At 42.9% G+C, this 16,699-nt stretch overlaps 1 protein-coding gene across 2 annotated transcripts in view; it reads left to right on the plus strand.

The window, feature by feature from the left end:
• The window catches only part of TEAD4 (TEA domain transcription factor 4), a 51,095-nt gene extending 35,441 nt beyond the window's left edge, over positions 1–15,654 (plus strand). For both annotated transcript variants that reach the window (XM_042024290.1, XM_042024289.1), the window contains 7 exons: positions 757–800; positions 1,372–1,427; positions 2,168–2,298; positions 3,253–3,426; positions 11,039–11,179; positions 12,599–12,751; positions 15,416–15,654. In XM_042024290.1, coding sequence (XP_041880224.1) covers positions 757–800; positions 1,372–1,427; positions 2,168–2,298; positions 3,253–3,426; positions 11,039–11,179; positions 12,599–12,751; positions 15,416–15,529 — 813 coding nt within the window. In that variant the 3' untranslated portion in view covers positions 15,530–15,654. The remainder of the gene's footprint in view (positions 1–756; positions 801–1,371; positions 1,428–2,167; positions 2,299–3,252; positions 3,427–11,038; positions 11,180–12,598; positions 12,752–15,415) is intronic.
• Positions 15,655–16,699: the final 1,045 nt, after the last annotated feature.

A 16,699-nucleotide genomic window follows, 5' to 3' on the forward strand; every position in this document is an offset into this window, starting at 1 on the left:
GTGGAGTTTTGAGAGTATTTGAAAAGATGTTGGGACCTGCTCAGGAAAATCCTGAGAACTGAGACAGAATGGGCCAAAAGGCATTGACTCTGTAGAATAACTCTGTCATATGGCTTCAACAGTTTTGTCCTATTCTTTGCTCACACTGATGTAAAACAATAGTTTCACTATGTATATTTTTTTAATGATACAAGAGAGAAAACAATCAGTATCACTTTCTTAGTCCAGCATCTTGTTGGAATAAATCTGTTTGGGCTATCCTGACCCTTTCTCATAATTACCGAGCTCATTCTCAGCACTTAGATCAGATGGCCCTTACATGAAATCCTTCACAAATAAGGTCTGTCAGCATCCCTATACCTATGAGCTGGGCCTAGTGAGCATTTGCTGAGCTTTAATTTCTGCCATAATAACTCCTGTGGAACTTTCCTGGGGAAGATGGTCCTTCCAAGACAGTGAGCATCGTAAAAGCTTTGAGGATGGAGCCACAAGGTGCATGCATAATATTTAACATCAGAGATCACTTTTGGGTCAGTTTCTTGCATGTGAGTAGTAGTAATGTATAGAATGAAAAAAAAAGAGACCAGTCAGCATCTCCACAAGAATGAAACCAGGAATGTAGGAAGAAGAGATAACTCGTTCACATCTTTGAAGGTCTGTGAGCTTGCAATTTGTTTCCTCAAAAAAGAGCAAGCCTTGCGTTTCATCTCTTATCTTAAGAGTGGTGACTTTTGTCTATGTGTTGTTTTCTTTCAGTTTTGGCAAGGACCATTGCCAGGCCAAGCTGGATCTTCCCAGGAGTAAGTATTCCTTCATGTGAGCATCCAAAGCAGGTGCTTCTGCTGCTTTCTCTGCTGCCCAAGGAGCACCATCAGCTATTGCAAGATCTATGAAATGCTAAAATCTTCATTTTTCTTACAGTAGTGTTAAAATAAAGCTGAGCTCTCCTGAAAGCTGTGTTCACTTGTGGGTGTTGAATGTCTCTGAATTTGGGCCTAAATGTCTGAGAGGCATCCAGCCCAGACCTATATCCACTTGCAGAGATATAAAACTACTTGTAGTTGAAAGGAAAGGATAAGTAAATGGGCACCAGTGTGTTAAGAGGCTGATAGGGATCTCAGAAAAACAAATCTGGAGGGAGGACCTGCTGAACACCTGCAGGGAAATTTTAATCTGTCCAGCCCTGTCCCCTTACTGCTTTCTGAGTTTTTCCCCCATGACCCTCTTTTGCCCACACAGAAAGATAATTTCCAAAAGACACTTTGTCCCCAAGGAGAAATGCTTGATCTAATCTGTGCAAACAGTTGGTGAAGAATATTTTTTTGTCTGGTTGGTTTTTTCTTAACTACCTTTTTTTGTGTAATTCTGTAGCGTGAAACCATTTTCTCAACAACCTTATGCTGTACAGCCTCCGCTTCCATTACCAGGTAGGTAAGGAAATGTAGCTCCTTCCTTTGAAATTGTATTTCAACTTCAAAATCGGCCAACACTAAAAATCTTGAAAGTAAATTGAAAAAAAATTACCTATTGAAACATTTCAATGAGCCAAAAATTAATTTTTTAATGATTTCCTCTTAGTATCTGTTTCCATTCTTTTACTGAGAGAGCTGAAGCTTTTAAATTTTGTTTTATTTTACAAAACTTTTCTTTCTGTTTATATTGGTTGTGTTGGGTTTGTTTTTTCTCCTGGCTCAGCAAAAAACCAAAGTTTACATATCTCTACTGGTCTTCCACTGTGTTCTCTGTCATAACATGATTGCCTTCCTAATTTCTGAGTAATTTGAATAACAAATGTCTTTTCCATCTCAGCTTCCCCATTTTGCGAAGGTAAAGGTGACACCTCATTCTGATACTAAACAGTTCATTTCACTGCTCCTTTAGGGCTCCATCTGAGTCCTTTTAAAATTGCTGAACACATTTTCTCTGGTGTCAAACCCGGGTAGTTTGTCTTTTACATCATGACCTACCCTGATAGTGCTGTCTGAGCAGAGGGTGACTGACAAACCATTTAGAGCACAGGTGGACTGGGGACCTTGTGAATGATGTTTTTGCTTGATGAGTGAAGCCATAAGAAAATGTAATGAGTCAGCTTTGATAGCAGGTGCTCTACTGAAAAGTTATTGCCATTTTTTCCTTAATTATTGTTATATAAATCCTGTGTGCTTAGGGTTTGAGTCTCCTACTGGCCTCTCACCTTCCCCATCAGCACCAGCTTGGCAAGGACGAAGGGTTGCTAGCTCCAAACTTTGGATGTTAGAGTTCTCTGCATTTTTGGAACAACAACAAGACCAAGACACAGTAAGAAACACACCTTGCTTCCACCCCTCATTAATTTTGCATCTTCAGACAGCTCCTGTTCATCATGGATATGTTATACTACTCTCTGAGTATGAAATACTTGCTTCATTACTCTTCAGAGAACAGAAAGGCCTCTTTGGGAAACACCAGATATCCTCCTCTTAGAGGATAAATAGTGGTAGATCCATCTCTGTGCAAGGTGCTTCTGGCCTCCCTGTCCAGGATCATGGACATTCATACACCGGAGCCCAAGGCACTGAGGTCATAAACCCATGCCAGGCTATTCTGGTTGTTCTCTCCAGCCTTGTAAGATAAGAGTCCAATATAGAACCCAAAATCAGATGTTGCTAAGATCACATAAAGCCATGTGTTTCTCTGGTGTGATGAGAACTTGAAACTGGGGGCAACTGGGATGAATTTGCATCACTGTGTTTCCATGGTGCCACCTATAAAGTGGAAGTAGTAAGATTAGCCTGTCTCACTAAACCTTGTGATTCCACATCTTGAGATGTGCTCAGGTGATGGGCTGAGATAGGAAAGTTCAAAAAAGATAGTGTTATTTGGCTGGTACCTTGCTGTGAGATTTTAGGCTCTTCATAGGACAAGAGCATTGATGTTTGACTGAGTGATCCATCGCAGGTAACACTCTGTGTCTCAGGTTATTTCAGACTGTATAGCAGCGGCATGAGGCAATGGCTTAGGAGTGAATACAGGAAGAAAAAACCCAACAATAGTGTTTCAGAGAAGGAAGAAGCATGGGCGTATTGATAAGAAGGAAAGAACAGCATGAGCTGGTATTAGCAGATATTTCTGTTGATTTCTTCTGCTCTTTTAGAAAATGCTATCAAATCTTCATTGACTTCCGGTAGTCTTCTGTGAAGGACAATGAATGTTCAGTATGTACTGAATGGTATTGAACAATTTCCTAATTCCATGTTTTTCTTCTTCTTGCAGTATAACAAACACCTGTTTGTGCACATTGGGCAGTCAAGCCCCAGCTACAATGACCCCTACCTCGAGGCAGTGGATATCCGGCAGATCTATGACAAGTTCCCTGAGAAAAAAGGGGGCCTGAAGGAGCTCTTTGAAAGGGGGCCAGCTAATGCCTTCTTCCTTGTCAAATTCTGGGTAAGGGAAGGGCCCTTTACAGGGTACCCTTTTGCTATGAAGTTTCTCACTTTAAAAGCTGTGACCTCGCTGGCTGTTAGAAAACTGCTGCCTCCCAACAAATTTTAGCCTGTGTAGGCAACTTAATACAGCCATGACTGTCACTGGAGATCTTCCCTTGACCCCGCAAGGCATGCTTTCTGTCTGTAGCAAGATGTATCTTTCACATTGTCCATCTGTAGAGTTGTTCTTGACTACTGTCTGAAGATTTGCTATTGGTGACTTGGGCCTTCTAGAATTTTCATTTATGTATAAGTAAAGAACGCAGGGGAAATTATTCTCTGCATACTCTTATGCATTCACTTCTCTCAGTGTTGTGTAACTCCTCAGTCAGAAGCAATACTTTTCCATCTCTTCTCCTCTCTCTGTAGTTGCATTTTGTGTTATCCAAGTACTAATAATTTATAGATGCATATTTACTGCTGGCAGAGCAAAAGATAAGAGAAACATATAATGAAATTGGATTATGATGATAATATATTACTGAAATGACTTCCGGTAAATTGGCAGAAATCAGCCCGGCAAAAGCCTACTCACTCAATTTGGATTTTTGTGATTTAGCTGAAATTTGAAAAAATGGCGCCATTGTGCTTCAAGGTACAAACAAAATAGCTTTGGTGATCGATATTATCATAAGTATTACAAAATTAAAAATAACAGTAGCTCAGGGCAGTTGTACACTAGATGGCTGAGGGAATGTGTAATGGGATTTGGAGCATTTCACCTTGAGTTTACCACGTAATTCAACCTCAGGTCAGAGTGAGATGATGAGAAATGAGCTTTTTTTATCTCATTCTCTTCATACAAACTGGCACTAGAAAGCCTCCTGACTGGTGCTTTCAGAAGGAAGAGTTAAGTGCCTTGAGATGCAACTTCCCAGCTGTCCCAAGCCTAGCCTTTCCAGAAATGAGTTGGAGAATGCTGGCTGGGAGTCTGCTGCTCAAGTGCCTGTGCCTAGAGTGTTGCTTGCTGGTGATTTTTGGGGACATGTAATTTTACTACCTGCAGTCTCCATGCTACTGATCTGGGCCCTTCATGGGATTAGCTCCTGGCAAAGTACAACAAAGGTTGCCTGGGGTGCTGAAAACAAAAGGTGGAAGATTAGCTCGGTTCTGGCTCAGAGAGACAACAGCACCTTGCTGAGAAGTGTATCCTTTGACAGGGCACCCTTTGAAAGGTAGCGATTGCCTTTTGTGCTTTGGAGGTTTCAAGAACCAAAAGGAAGAGCTTAGAGGGAGATGTTACATAGAGAGAATAAAACACTTTGAACTCCTTGACTTGAAGAGAGAGAAATCATCATGAAATTGTGATCTGGTGCAATTGTGATTTTATTTATCAAAATTGACAAAATTGTGCTTTTCTGCTTTTGTGGTTCAGTTTGGCAATTGTGATAATTTGGCTTTTAGTATCATAAGTATTAATGTGGCCTATGCACCATGTCAGACCAACCTCTGTCAGAGTTTTGAAAGATTTAGATGGTGGCATGTCATCAAGTTGGGCTCTTTCTGTTCCCATGTAAGGTATCTTGTGTTCAGAGGGTATCAACTCACTGGAATTTGGCTTGATTTTTAAGAGATGTGACATAGGATTTGGAACATCTTTACTCCAGTGTGTACATGATTTTGTGGGGCTCTGCAACTCTATACTTACAAGGACAGAAATATTTCTGGGCTTGGTTTAATATTTTGACATTCTGTTTCTTTTTATGGTACCCTTGCCTTGTTGGGTTTAACATCAGGTTTTATTGGTAGCATTACAGGTTGTCACTTAGAAATAGGCAAAGTTTACAGGCCAAGTAATTTGTTAACTGGAAGCTTCTAAGACTTACAAGAAGCAAATAAGTAAACAAACACTTTTCACAGATAAGGCAATATGATTAACACCAAAAAAAGAAGAAAACCAGATTTCAGCAGAAATTTTTATATCCCTCTGCATTTTTATGCTTTTGTAGCGGTATGTGCTAGGGTGCTTTTTCATTTTGCTGCCTGATAGCTCTGGACAGTTATACAAATATACTGTTGATGTTCAAAGATATATTGGATAAAGCAGTTACTACACTTGAATTTATAGCATCATTTTAGGATAAAATGGTGAGTAGAATTAAATACCTGAAGGGATGTTTTGAGACATGAAGATATGATTGATTTTTCAGAGGTTCTGAATTGAAATTGTGGTTGCAGGTGACAAAGACTTTAAAAAAAACAAGGAATGAATAAGCTGGAGTTGGATATATGCAGTCTTAGGCTTGAAGAACCTGAGGCATGAACCTGCCATTGGTACAGTAAGCGTTGAATATACCAGATGATCTGTTGTGCACCAGAAGCCTAATTCTAAACACCAGGCTTGGGGTTTCTTGACATCACTGGCAGCATTGAGGATCTAGTATGACTGAGATAGAGATGTCCACATTTGTTCAAAGGTGCTTTAAATTGTTTATACCTATATATGTAGCTAAGAGTTAAAAGTTGATGGGTTTGAAACATAAGCAGTGTTGCAGTGTTTGCAATTCATCCTTGATTTTGGCATTGGGAATTTGGTACAATGAACTGATTTTTGGACTTGGGTTGGCAAATTGTGTATGACATCTGTGTGACATTTCTCTGTGCTCCAAGTGCATTCTAGCACACGACAATGAATGTGAGACATCAGCCTCCCAACACATGGGCAGTGGCAGCCCTGCTCTTTTCCAGGCTAATATTATCTCTGCCACCTGTTCCTTGCTTCTCCCCGTGAACTCCTCCTGTATGGATCGTTATTAATAGTTTGGGGAAGAGGCGTTCTCAGGGCTTTGCACGTTAGTAGAATGGTGCACTTGCATCTTGGAGTTTTCAGAAGTTGTGAGACTCTGGATAGAAGACAGAAGGAAAATGACAAACCAGGAATCCAGGACAGGTAGTACTTTGCAGAGAGCAGCCATCTGTAGAGATGTGAATCAGGGGAATTTCTTGGGAGCCCTGTCCTGCCTGTGAAGAATGTATGTAGTGATTTCTTCTTGGTGATAGGCAGTCAAATCACTGAGCATTTTCTTTCAGCTAAATTAAATATACTTTTGTGGGAAAGCCCTGAAGGGGTGGGCTGGAAACTGCTGTTCCTGCACTTGGCTTCTCTCCTGTCACAAGCAAATGCAGTCAAAACAGCAGCAGTGCAAATTGCCCTCAGCACCCTGCCTTGCCCACTGGATGCCTTCAATTCCGACCTGGCAGAAACTGCCTGGAGAGCAAGGAATGGCAATTTGGTCCCTATGTCCAGTCTGTTCTTGGTACTCCTTACGAGGCAGCAAACAAGTTAGAAACAGAGAATTTTATGATTTTTGCACACACTAGTTTCATGTGCCATCACCAGCACCACCTCTAGTTGCTGCCTTATGTAAGGGGACTCTGCCAGTGGTACTTCTTTCACCAAAGTTGTTCCCCACAGTGTTCAACAGTATAGAGATTATTGACAGCAAAAAGCAGATTGAAAGACTGAATTGCTGAGGAATTTCCAAAGAATCTTTTTCAGAGATGGAAGGGAGAGAGGAGCATATTAACTTGTGGAGGGGTACTATGCACTTCCTGGAACAAATCCCATCTCTTCTCTCTAGAAATCTTGTCTTGTAGGTTACTAAACATTCTGCTTACTTCTCTGGAAAGGAGGGAATCTCAGATGTTTCTCCCAAAGCAGGTAGATTCACTCTTGCATGCTGTATGTGGATCACAGATATGTCAGTGATTGTAGTTTCAGCATGTTTGGAAGTCATCAGGCAAGCTATGGATGTCGTCTGTGCTGAGCTTGCGCCAGGGAGTTGAACACATCCCAGACACATCAGATTGCTGCTATGCCAGAGTGTGCACAGGTTTTTGCATCTGGAACTTCTTGGACAGAAAGCAAGAGCCCTGACTTTGTCAGATAAAGTAGTATGGTCCAGTTGGTGGCTCATAACTCGGATTTAGCTTGTAATATGCCTCATTTATTTGATCTTCTACCTTTGTCTGTAAAAGAGACTGAGAACAGCTGTTTGAATGTTGGACACCACCCAACAGTCTGAATGCTGCTGCTGCCCCCGCAGTCCCACCCTGTTCTAGCAGTGGCAAGTAGGAGCAGCTCAGCCCCCTCAGTGTGGCTTTCCTAAATCCTGCCTATGTCTCCTCTGGCTGCCTGGGTTGGGGTAAGGAATGTTGGACATACTAGGGCATTTGCCAAACAGGAGTTGAGGCACTTAGGTTCTAGTCACATCCAGTTACATATTAAAAACTTCCATGGATTCCCAGACTATAAAGTGAAGATTAGCCCTCCTGGTTGATGGAGTTCTGGGAAGATGATTTTCCTTTGAATCGTAGTCACTATTATTACCTTGCTTCTTTTGAGGGTGGAATGTACTGGACACAGCAAGTCAGACCTGTCTCTGCTCACCTCGGGTGCTCGCTCCAGCCCTGGGTGTGCTGTGACACAATGCTTTCTTTAGAGAAGCAATGCAGTCCTGATGGTCTAGGTGTTGTGAGGAGCTCATAGGAATTTAGGCATGTAGGCCATAGTGGTTTTAGGTGTTAGGCTAGATGCAGTAGCTCTTTTGGTCATTATGGTCTTGTCCTCATGCAATACTGAGAAGTTTAACTGCATCCTTTCATGAATTACCCTAGTGTCCAGTTGACATTTAGAAGTTAATTTGGCTGCGGCAGATTGTAGTGTTCTTCCTCAATTTTCTGCCTTGTCTCCCTTCAGGAGGTAATCATCTCCACCTCAGGGAAAGCTAGGAGTTTGGAGTTCCACTGCTGAGTTGTTCCTTGGTCTTGTATTCATGTACACCATTGCTACTTTCAGTTCACATGAGTAAACCAGGTTGCAAATAGTTCAAGAGCAGATATGTGTGTGTTAAATAACCTCTGGTATGGGGGCAGTGCCTTCCTTGAGAAGGTGGGAACCAGCAGCTGTAAATAAGTGAGTAAGCTGTAACTGTAAGGCCAGCACAGTCTGGGGTGCTCCAGCTCCATTCTCCTGCAAACGTGAACTGAAGCCCTCAGCAAGCCCTGAAGTTGCTGAAATTCCATGTATGTATGGTTATGAGATCTGCAGAGGTGACAGGAGGTGGGTACACAGCTCTTGGTGACTGATCACTCCATGTCTGACTGTCCTAGCCCATAATATGGGACAAGCTTTAGAATAAAAAGTGCAGTGTAAATGTGAGGGAGTTCCAACATGATCCCACTGCTCCACTGCAACAAGGCTTCCAGGAACCTTGTACATAATGTCAGTGAATGACAATGACTCCTTAATTCAAACAGTATTACCATAGTTTTGCCATTAATGTTGATTAATTAGATGTTGACTGGCTGTGAAATTCTAGTCTGGCCTTCTGATGGGAGGCTTGTCAAATTGTGGGCACACCTAGAGTGGCTTCTTAGGGCTAGTGAAGCTTTTCTCATGAAGTGGAACTAGCACCTTACTGCTTTGCCTCATATTGACGGCATTTATTTTTTAATTTTACCAGTCAGTCTTTAGCAGAATGTAACCTTAACTTTACTAGTGAGACCTTGAAAATGGTTGTCTGGTTCTGCAGTGAGAGCCTCTGTTATGTTTATGTAGCAGAGGCCTGACCAAGCCTCTGTAGCCTTGACCCTTTGTTCTTTTTGACTCAGTGGGACAATTTCTTTGGAAGAGCGGAATCAAGTCCATACATTGTGTTTATCACTCCCAAGGGAAACAGATGAAAAATACTGTGAAGGACTCCTGGTCTAGTTCCTCTTTGGAGAAGGGAAGAAATTAATCTTTATTCAGACAGTTGGAGTGTGGGTGAAATAATAGAGTTAGTTGCATTGACATGGAAGTGAGTATTACAGTATTAAAGTACAGTATTACAATACAGTAATTCAATAAAAACCTAAACCAGAACAGAGTAACTGCTACTATCTAATTCATGTACATTTGTGGTACAAAGAAAGTAGCTGCATAACTAGTTATTTAATATCAAGGTCTTCAGCATGACCATAATAATTCACTAGAAGAAGCTGTCCTGCCTTCTGCTTTCCCTGTTGCTGCCCATCCTCCCAACACACGTTCTTTGTTTGAACACACACAAGTGTTTCTGAATCAGGCCAGGGAACTGATCCCGCTGAGAACTAGCTGAGCAATTCCTCAGTGAGCCTTGTGATACAGCTACAGAAATGTGTCAGTACAGCAGGAATGGGGAAGCACAAACTGCTCTGGAAGAGTGAGACTGCTCTCTCTTGGGGTCAGGACCAGCCTGGCATCATCAAACTACAACTCTGAGGTGCGGTTTCTGAAGAGACTCAAGCAAACCCCGAGTATGCATTGCTATGAAAACAGGCAATCTTTGTGCCCTCATCTTATGTGGTGGCACAAAGGCAGCAGCAAGCTCATGTGTCTACAGATGGGGAGAAAACTTGACTGGCACTTTCTAGACTGACCTAAACCTTTTGTGAAATTGCTCCTTAAGACTGCTAAGCTAACAGTATTTATTACCTCATGGCAGAGAAGAGACAGGTATTTTGCATGGCAAAGAAAGAGAGGTATTCATTATTGTGGTGGTCTCGTTCCAAAGCTAGCATTGCTTGTCCTTAGTGCTGCTCTAGATCTCAAATAAAAACTCTTCACTGACACTGGTTAAGAAAACCCTGCTAGAATGGCATTTAATGCTGTCCTATTCACAGTGTATCCACTGTAGCAGGAACACTCTTTCTTCAGTTTCCTCTTTCCCTTGGTTCAGCTGGAAGAATAAAATGCTCTGGAGCGGCCTATGGGAACCGATCCTTGCTTTTATGTTGAGTTAAATTAGCACCTGGGCTTGTGGAGCACAGAGAAGCTCTGCCCTTTCGGTTTTGAAGGGGAGGAAGCTGAGCTGGGACTTCCCACACTCCCTTAGTGTTTCCAGAGCTTAAGGGAACCGCCACTTGGTTCATAACTGTGGTTGGAATGACCCCTGGTGGAAGCTTCAGAGAGCCAGGCTTTTTAGGAGTTAAGTCCCAACTGGAAGCTTTGGTTGGCCAGCCTTAGGCACTCACATTTGAAAACTGTGGCTGCTAATGGAGATGGGTTTGAATTCAGGTGTAACTGGGCTGGATCCATCGGTAACCTACATTCCTTATGTTGCATCCTGTCTATTTACAGTCTTTATATCATAGTACTGGAGCCTGATGTGTGTGTGTACCCACACGTTCCTTTTCCCTGCTGTCTGTTTTCCCTTACCAACTTTTTTACTGTTGCTTTACCATTATTTTCCTTCCTTGGTGAGTCAGCCCAGTCTAGCCTGTCTGTTGCACTGCTCTGTCTCTGCAGTCAGCTCTCCACATGCTTTGTGAGTACCTCCAAGCTGTATCATATGTTTTTAATGTTAGGAGGATCTTCCACCAGATTTCCCCAATGCGTATGCAAATCCACACCACTATTTTCTGAAGTGGGAATGGGATTTTATTCAACACTCTTCAGATTTCTCTCGCTTGCTCAATGCACACTGGTCTGCTTAAGGAGCTTGGGACACTCCAATACTTTACTATCTTGGCTACACAAGGTAATGGTGAGAAAATGCCACAACCATCTGTTGATAACCATCTAAATTTTTTTTCTTTTTTTTTGGCAGGCTGATTTGAATACCAATATTGAAGATGAATCCAGATCTTTCTATGGCGTTTCCAGCCAATACGAGAGCCCAGAAAACATGGTCATTACCTGTTCCACCAAAGTGTGTTCCTTTGGAAAGCAGGTGGTAGAGAAAGTAGAGGTAAGGAGCAGACACCTGGGTGCAAGGTTCTCTCTGGCTGCTGTTTTCTCACTTCAAGTATTTGCATCCTGCCTTTGTATCTCAAGGCAAAATATATTTCATGCTTCTTGTCAGGGAGACGGATGCCACAGATTATTTCTGAGACATGCCAGGTGTAAGATCACTGAGCCTGCAACATGGCCCTGTCTCAGGACTTCACTGAAGATCTGGTAGTGTTTGCTGCTTTTCCCTTCTATCTCAGTTTCTGAGGAGATGTAAATACATAAGACTCTTAGCTCTGGTGATTCTCTGGGGCTTTTTGGGAAACAAAGGAAAGCTAGGAGACACAGACCCCTTGTTTTGTAGTCCAGAAAAGTGAAAACATATAAGCAACACCTCACTCTCGTCTGTGTTTTTGAACATATCATTTATAGACTATAGCCATTAATTGACTGTAATGATTTATGGTCTTACAGTTTTATATGACCTAGAGCTTGTACACTGACAGCTTGAGCAACAGGGGAACTGCAAAATCATGTATATAACTGGCATTGAAGAAATTAGTTTTGATGCCGCATTCAGCTGCTAAGAGAGCTGCTTTGACATGCCTCCTGCTGCCCTGTTTCTCAAGGAGCCTTGAGATGCTGGTGCAGAACACCAGCTGTTCTTGTGTCAGCAGTCAGTTCAAGGTGCATCCTTCCCCAAGACCCATCTCCAGTCACACAATAGGCATTCCTAAAGTCCAGTTAAGTATTCGCAGGTGGGACAGAGAGGCCAAAGGAAAGTGTCTTGGTTCACAGGAAAGAAGACCGAGCTTCTGGGGTGAAAGGATGTTACAGGCATTTAAGGGTCTGCTGTGAAATCATAGAATATGGCCTCAGTTTCTCTTCAAAGACAAATAAAATATACAGGAGCTAAGGTGTGAATGTGAACAAGAAAACCCCTCTGTGTATGGTTGGCCAGACCCTCTCCTAAAGGGGAGCAGAGCTCTATGATCTCTAGCACAGGTACCAGAAGGCTTTCGTCTTTTTTAGCTGTAAAGCATCCTGAGCATACTATTACTATCATTACTTCCTGGTCTTGCTAAAACAGCAGTTATTACCTTTTTCAGTTTATTCACACCTAATATTTTTCTAGTAGGGATGCAGACTGTAGTGTAGGTGACAATTGGTCTGTTGCTCTTAGTTACCTTTCACAGTGCCCTGAGAGTTTGCTGCTCATAAGCTGGAACCCACTGTTCTAAAGAAAAAAAAAAGAAATCAAGCCAAAGAAATTGGAGGGCTCAAAGGGACTGACTTTGGTGCAAAGCACTGTGGTCATTGTTAATAAAATTATTTGAAAGTGCCACTGTAATTTTCCTGTTCTGAGTCCCTTTCTGTGCTTAGTGTCACTGGTGTGACAGCGTAGCCCCACGTGCCCCTTCTGTGTTTTGCATTGCAGACAGAGTATGCGCGCTATGAGAACGGACACTACTCCTACCGCATCCACCGCTCCCCTCTCTGCGAATACATGATCAACTTCATCCACAAACTCAAGCACCTTCCCGAGAAGTACATGATGAACAGTGTGCTGGAGAACTTCACTATCTTACAGGTGGGAACTTCAACTGTTTTTGGTGCAACTTGGCAACAAGTAAGCACCATGCAGGAGTTCAGTGTTGAGAGTCAAAGCAGATTTCCTTTTTTAGCTCAGCATCTAATTGAACTTAGTGTCTTTCATGTGTATTGCACTTCAAGACCATTTATGGAGCTCTACAGATAGTAACTCATGCAGAGGAGCAGCAAAAGAATTTGAGAGACCTGGGCTAAGAGAGAGATAAGAAGAAAAATAAAGGGAGAGCTCAGGAGGCAGAGAGACCAAGGAAGGGGAATGATGAAAAAGTCAGTGAAGGAAATGCTCATTCCAGTATTTCACAAATGTTGAGGTCCTTTCTGTGCCCTGGCCCTTTTTTTTCAAGGTAAAAAAACCACGAGGGCACTGCTGAGTGGCTATAAAATTTTTCTGTGCAAAGAGTTCTTCGCTGACCAGATGGGGGGAGGGGGAGAAGCAGTGTCTTCATAACCATCCTGGACCTGTAAAGAAAATGGAGACATGCAAAGGAAGGGGCATGGTGTGGGGAAGCTCTGTGACGCCACCTGAATCACCGCAACCTCTAGGTAGGTGAGGATTTTACAAGGCTACGGCAGTTAGATCTGCATTAGTGTTTTGTTATACTGGGAGCCTTTCCAGGCTCAGATGCAACCTAAACTTGGGAAGAGGGCAGACATCTTAAAAGGTGGATTTTTCTAATGGACTGAATTCTGTGTTTGCCTCTGTAAGAGGTGTCAGAGATCCTCGCCCAAAGAACGTGAGGCTGGGTAAGTAGAAGAGGTGCTGGTGGCTGTATGAAAGAATGGAAATCAAAGGGGTTTTCATTCCATTCTCTGAGGATGTTGGATAACTGCAGGCAACTCATTTCACTGGTCTGTGGCTCAGATACATCAGCTGTAAAACACTGGGTTAATAATATACCTCACAGGGCATTAAGAAGTTAACTCTTCCATGTTTGTATTAAAATCCTAAACATCGGGAAGAAATGAGGAGTATAAATGCTGAGAGTTCTTCTAGATGAGCAAAAGCATGAAAGGGACAGAGGCAGAGAGATGGAAGACCTGTGTGCTGTAATCCATACTGAGGAACACTGAAGCTGCCTTCTGCACGCTTCATTCCTCAGTCAGGCCAGCACTTCCTATAAATTCTATTAAAAAAAGCTGTCACATCATTTTACTTCCTCAGGGGCTTTACGTTTTGAGAAATCTCATGTCCTTCCCTTACCTTCTGTCACTGAAGGCATGTCCCATGTGGATGCTGGCACACACTGCCTTGCAGTCCTGTGCAAGATGAAGGTGCACCTGCTCCCTGAGCAGCAGCCTGAGCTCACTCCCCACCGGGGAGCTGAAAAATGCATAATGTAATGCATGTTGGTAGCTCTCAGTCCCCACTACCAACTTTGAGGCAAGTCTAATATTCTTTTGTACACCCTTTTATGAGCTTAGATATCCCTAATCCCACAAGCATCATTTATCTTGCTTTGCACATTTCCTGGATCTAGCACTCCCAAGATTTCAGAGCTCATTTTTTCAGAAAAGGGCCTGGTGCCTTACCACACCTGGATGTGTGTAACTCGCCACATCTTGCCAAAGAAAGGAGTCCAACTGCAAACCCAATCATGAAGTAAGAAAAGAAAGCAGAATAGACCAAAATCAGACTGCTAAAATTAATAAGCAAGTTTGAAAACAGCTATTTTCTTCCTGTTTTCACAAGAACAATTAGGCTGTGGTACAGTGTAAGACTCCAGCTGGAATGTTTTTCTTCTGCAGCTGAGTTGGTGCTACTGCTGATAAAAATCTGTCTCCTCCAGCAGGAGAGAACTTTAGCTATGGCACAAACTCAGGTGACAAGAATGTGCAAAGTTGTGCAGTGACTGAGAAAGGGAAGCTGAGCTGGGAGTTCTGAGTGCAATATTTCTCTTGTCTCTGCCACGTAGTGCATGCTGCAGAAACTAGGACAACACTGCTCCTTCACCATGCTGCTGACAGAGTCACGGTGTAGAGAAGCTAAGGGTCCTGAGGGGCTGTAGGAAAAAATGGGAAAAAAGGAGCTTCTGTAAGAATGCATGAGTGTAGCAGCCATCCTTCCCCCAACACCTACAGTGCATGGAATGGGAGGTGTAATGGAGTCAAATCCATAAGTCTCCTGTAAAAGAAGTTATGCTCTCTAATCTTCACATTCTGTGTCTACCACTGACAAGCAGGAGCAGATGAAGGGAAACAATTCACTGTGGCTGTGATATATGTGTGAACAGGAGTGGATGTGCCACAGGAGGGGGCCTCTTATACCCAACAAACAGAGCAAAAAGAGCTTTTATGGGTGAAACACTTTCCCTCTGCTGAAATCTGCAACACCAAGGGTGGGAAGTAGAGGACCTGGTGGACCTGCGTCCACTGATGTGGTCACTGCTTGGTCATAGTGGACTTTTCCTCCCAGTGGACTCTGCTCACCTCCCTGTCTCTTTATTGCATTTTAGTTCTGAGGCTGCAAAAGTGCTTTGGTGTGTGGGCACACAGACTGGGGCTTGTGGTGGTCAAGCTGTGTATCAATCCTGCACTTCTCTGTTCTTTGTCTATTACTGACTTTCTGCTTTATGTTAAATGTGTTGGAATATTTAAGCAGAGAAATAGCAGTTGCCATTTCAGCTTCTTCTTCTTTTCTGTCTAGGTTGTGACAAACAGGGACACACAGGAGACCTTGCTGTGCATAGCATATGTTTTTGAAGTATCAACTAGTGACCATGGTGCCCAGCATCACATCTACCGGCTGGTGAAGGACTAGAGACTCTCTGCCCTGAGATGTCCATGGAATGCATGTCTAAGAAAAAAGTCTGTGCTTGAACAACCCCTGCCCCCCATACCAAACTGAAAAATAAACTGCAGATATTGTGTATTTTCAGAAAAGTACCTCTGAGCTGGTTTGTGATTGATAGAGTGAAGTTTCTATCTCCAGTTTTGTGCAAATGGGAAAAACACTTGGAGTCAAGGAAACAGGCAAATGGCTGCTTAAGGGTCTCACCAGAATCAGCATCCCATGAAAAGCATTTCCCACAGTGCACACCCCGGGTGTGATCACACACACAAAAGGAGTGTATGCACCTGAGCATACAGGTAGGCCAGTGGCAATGGCAGCAGCTTCCACAACTCTGACCACATGTGAACAGGTTGAACATGTTCATGCTACACCTGGTCTGAGTGTGTGCACTCATATACACTCACGTGAAAGTCAACACATGCACAGACACGGTTACCATACATTTATATAGGTGCCAGTTAGACATACGTGGGCACGTGTCTGTATAGAAATTGCACAGCTATCCTGCACAGCTGCCTGTCCAGCTGTCCACATCAGCAGTTGTGCAGTCACAGGCTCATTCTGCCTTGCTCTGTTAGTGGCTCATTTCTTTTTCCCTCTCTTCTTTGCCTGACAGTGAGAGACCAGCCTTTTTTTGTGTGTTTTAAGTGAAGTTTTGCTTAGAAAATTGGGTATGTTAAATCATATTTTCTTGCCCAGCAGATTTCCTCTATGTATCAAGTCTGATGACATGACAGAGTAAAATAATTCTTGCTGCTTTTGCTTCTGATCCTGCACTGCTACTAATGCTCAGTGAGCCAGGCTGTGCTCTTGTGCACCAGCAAAATAATTGTTTACAGAGGTCGAATTGTCCCACCTGTTAGCTGCAGACAGTGAGGTGCACAAGTATTGCACAGAATGTCATTTGGCCAGCAAATTGTGTGTTTCCAAGGCAATCAAATACAGCCTCTCTGCTTTACTTGTAAACTGAGGTTGTCTGTTCAGGAGTCACTGAGAGGCAATAATCTTGGTCCCCACAATGCTGCTGATGTGGGGGAAAGATGCAGCCATTCATGTTGCTCTGAGGGAAGAGGTGGTTTGCATGATGCTCTCTGGCAGCTGTTGAACAGGAAATTTATTGGGTGGCCAGCCAGAGTC

Source organism: Corvus kubaryi, unplaced genomic scaffold (genome assembly GCF_017639235.1).
Source record: "Corvus kubaryi isolate FWS band 111438036 unplaced genomic scaffold, C.kubaryi_AGA036_p1.0 37260, whole genome shotgun sequence".
In the NCBI taxonomy this organism is placed as follows: domain Eukaryota; kingdom Metazoa; phylum Chordata; class Aves; order Passeriformes; family Corvidae; genus Corvus; species Corvus kubaryi.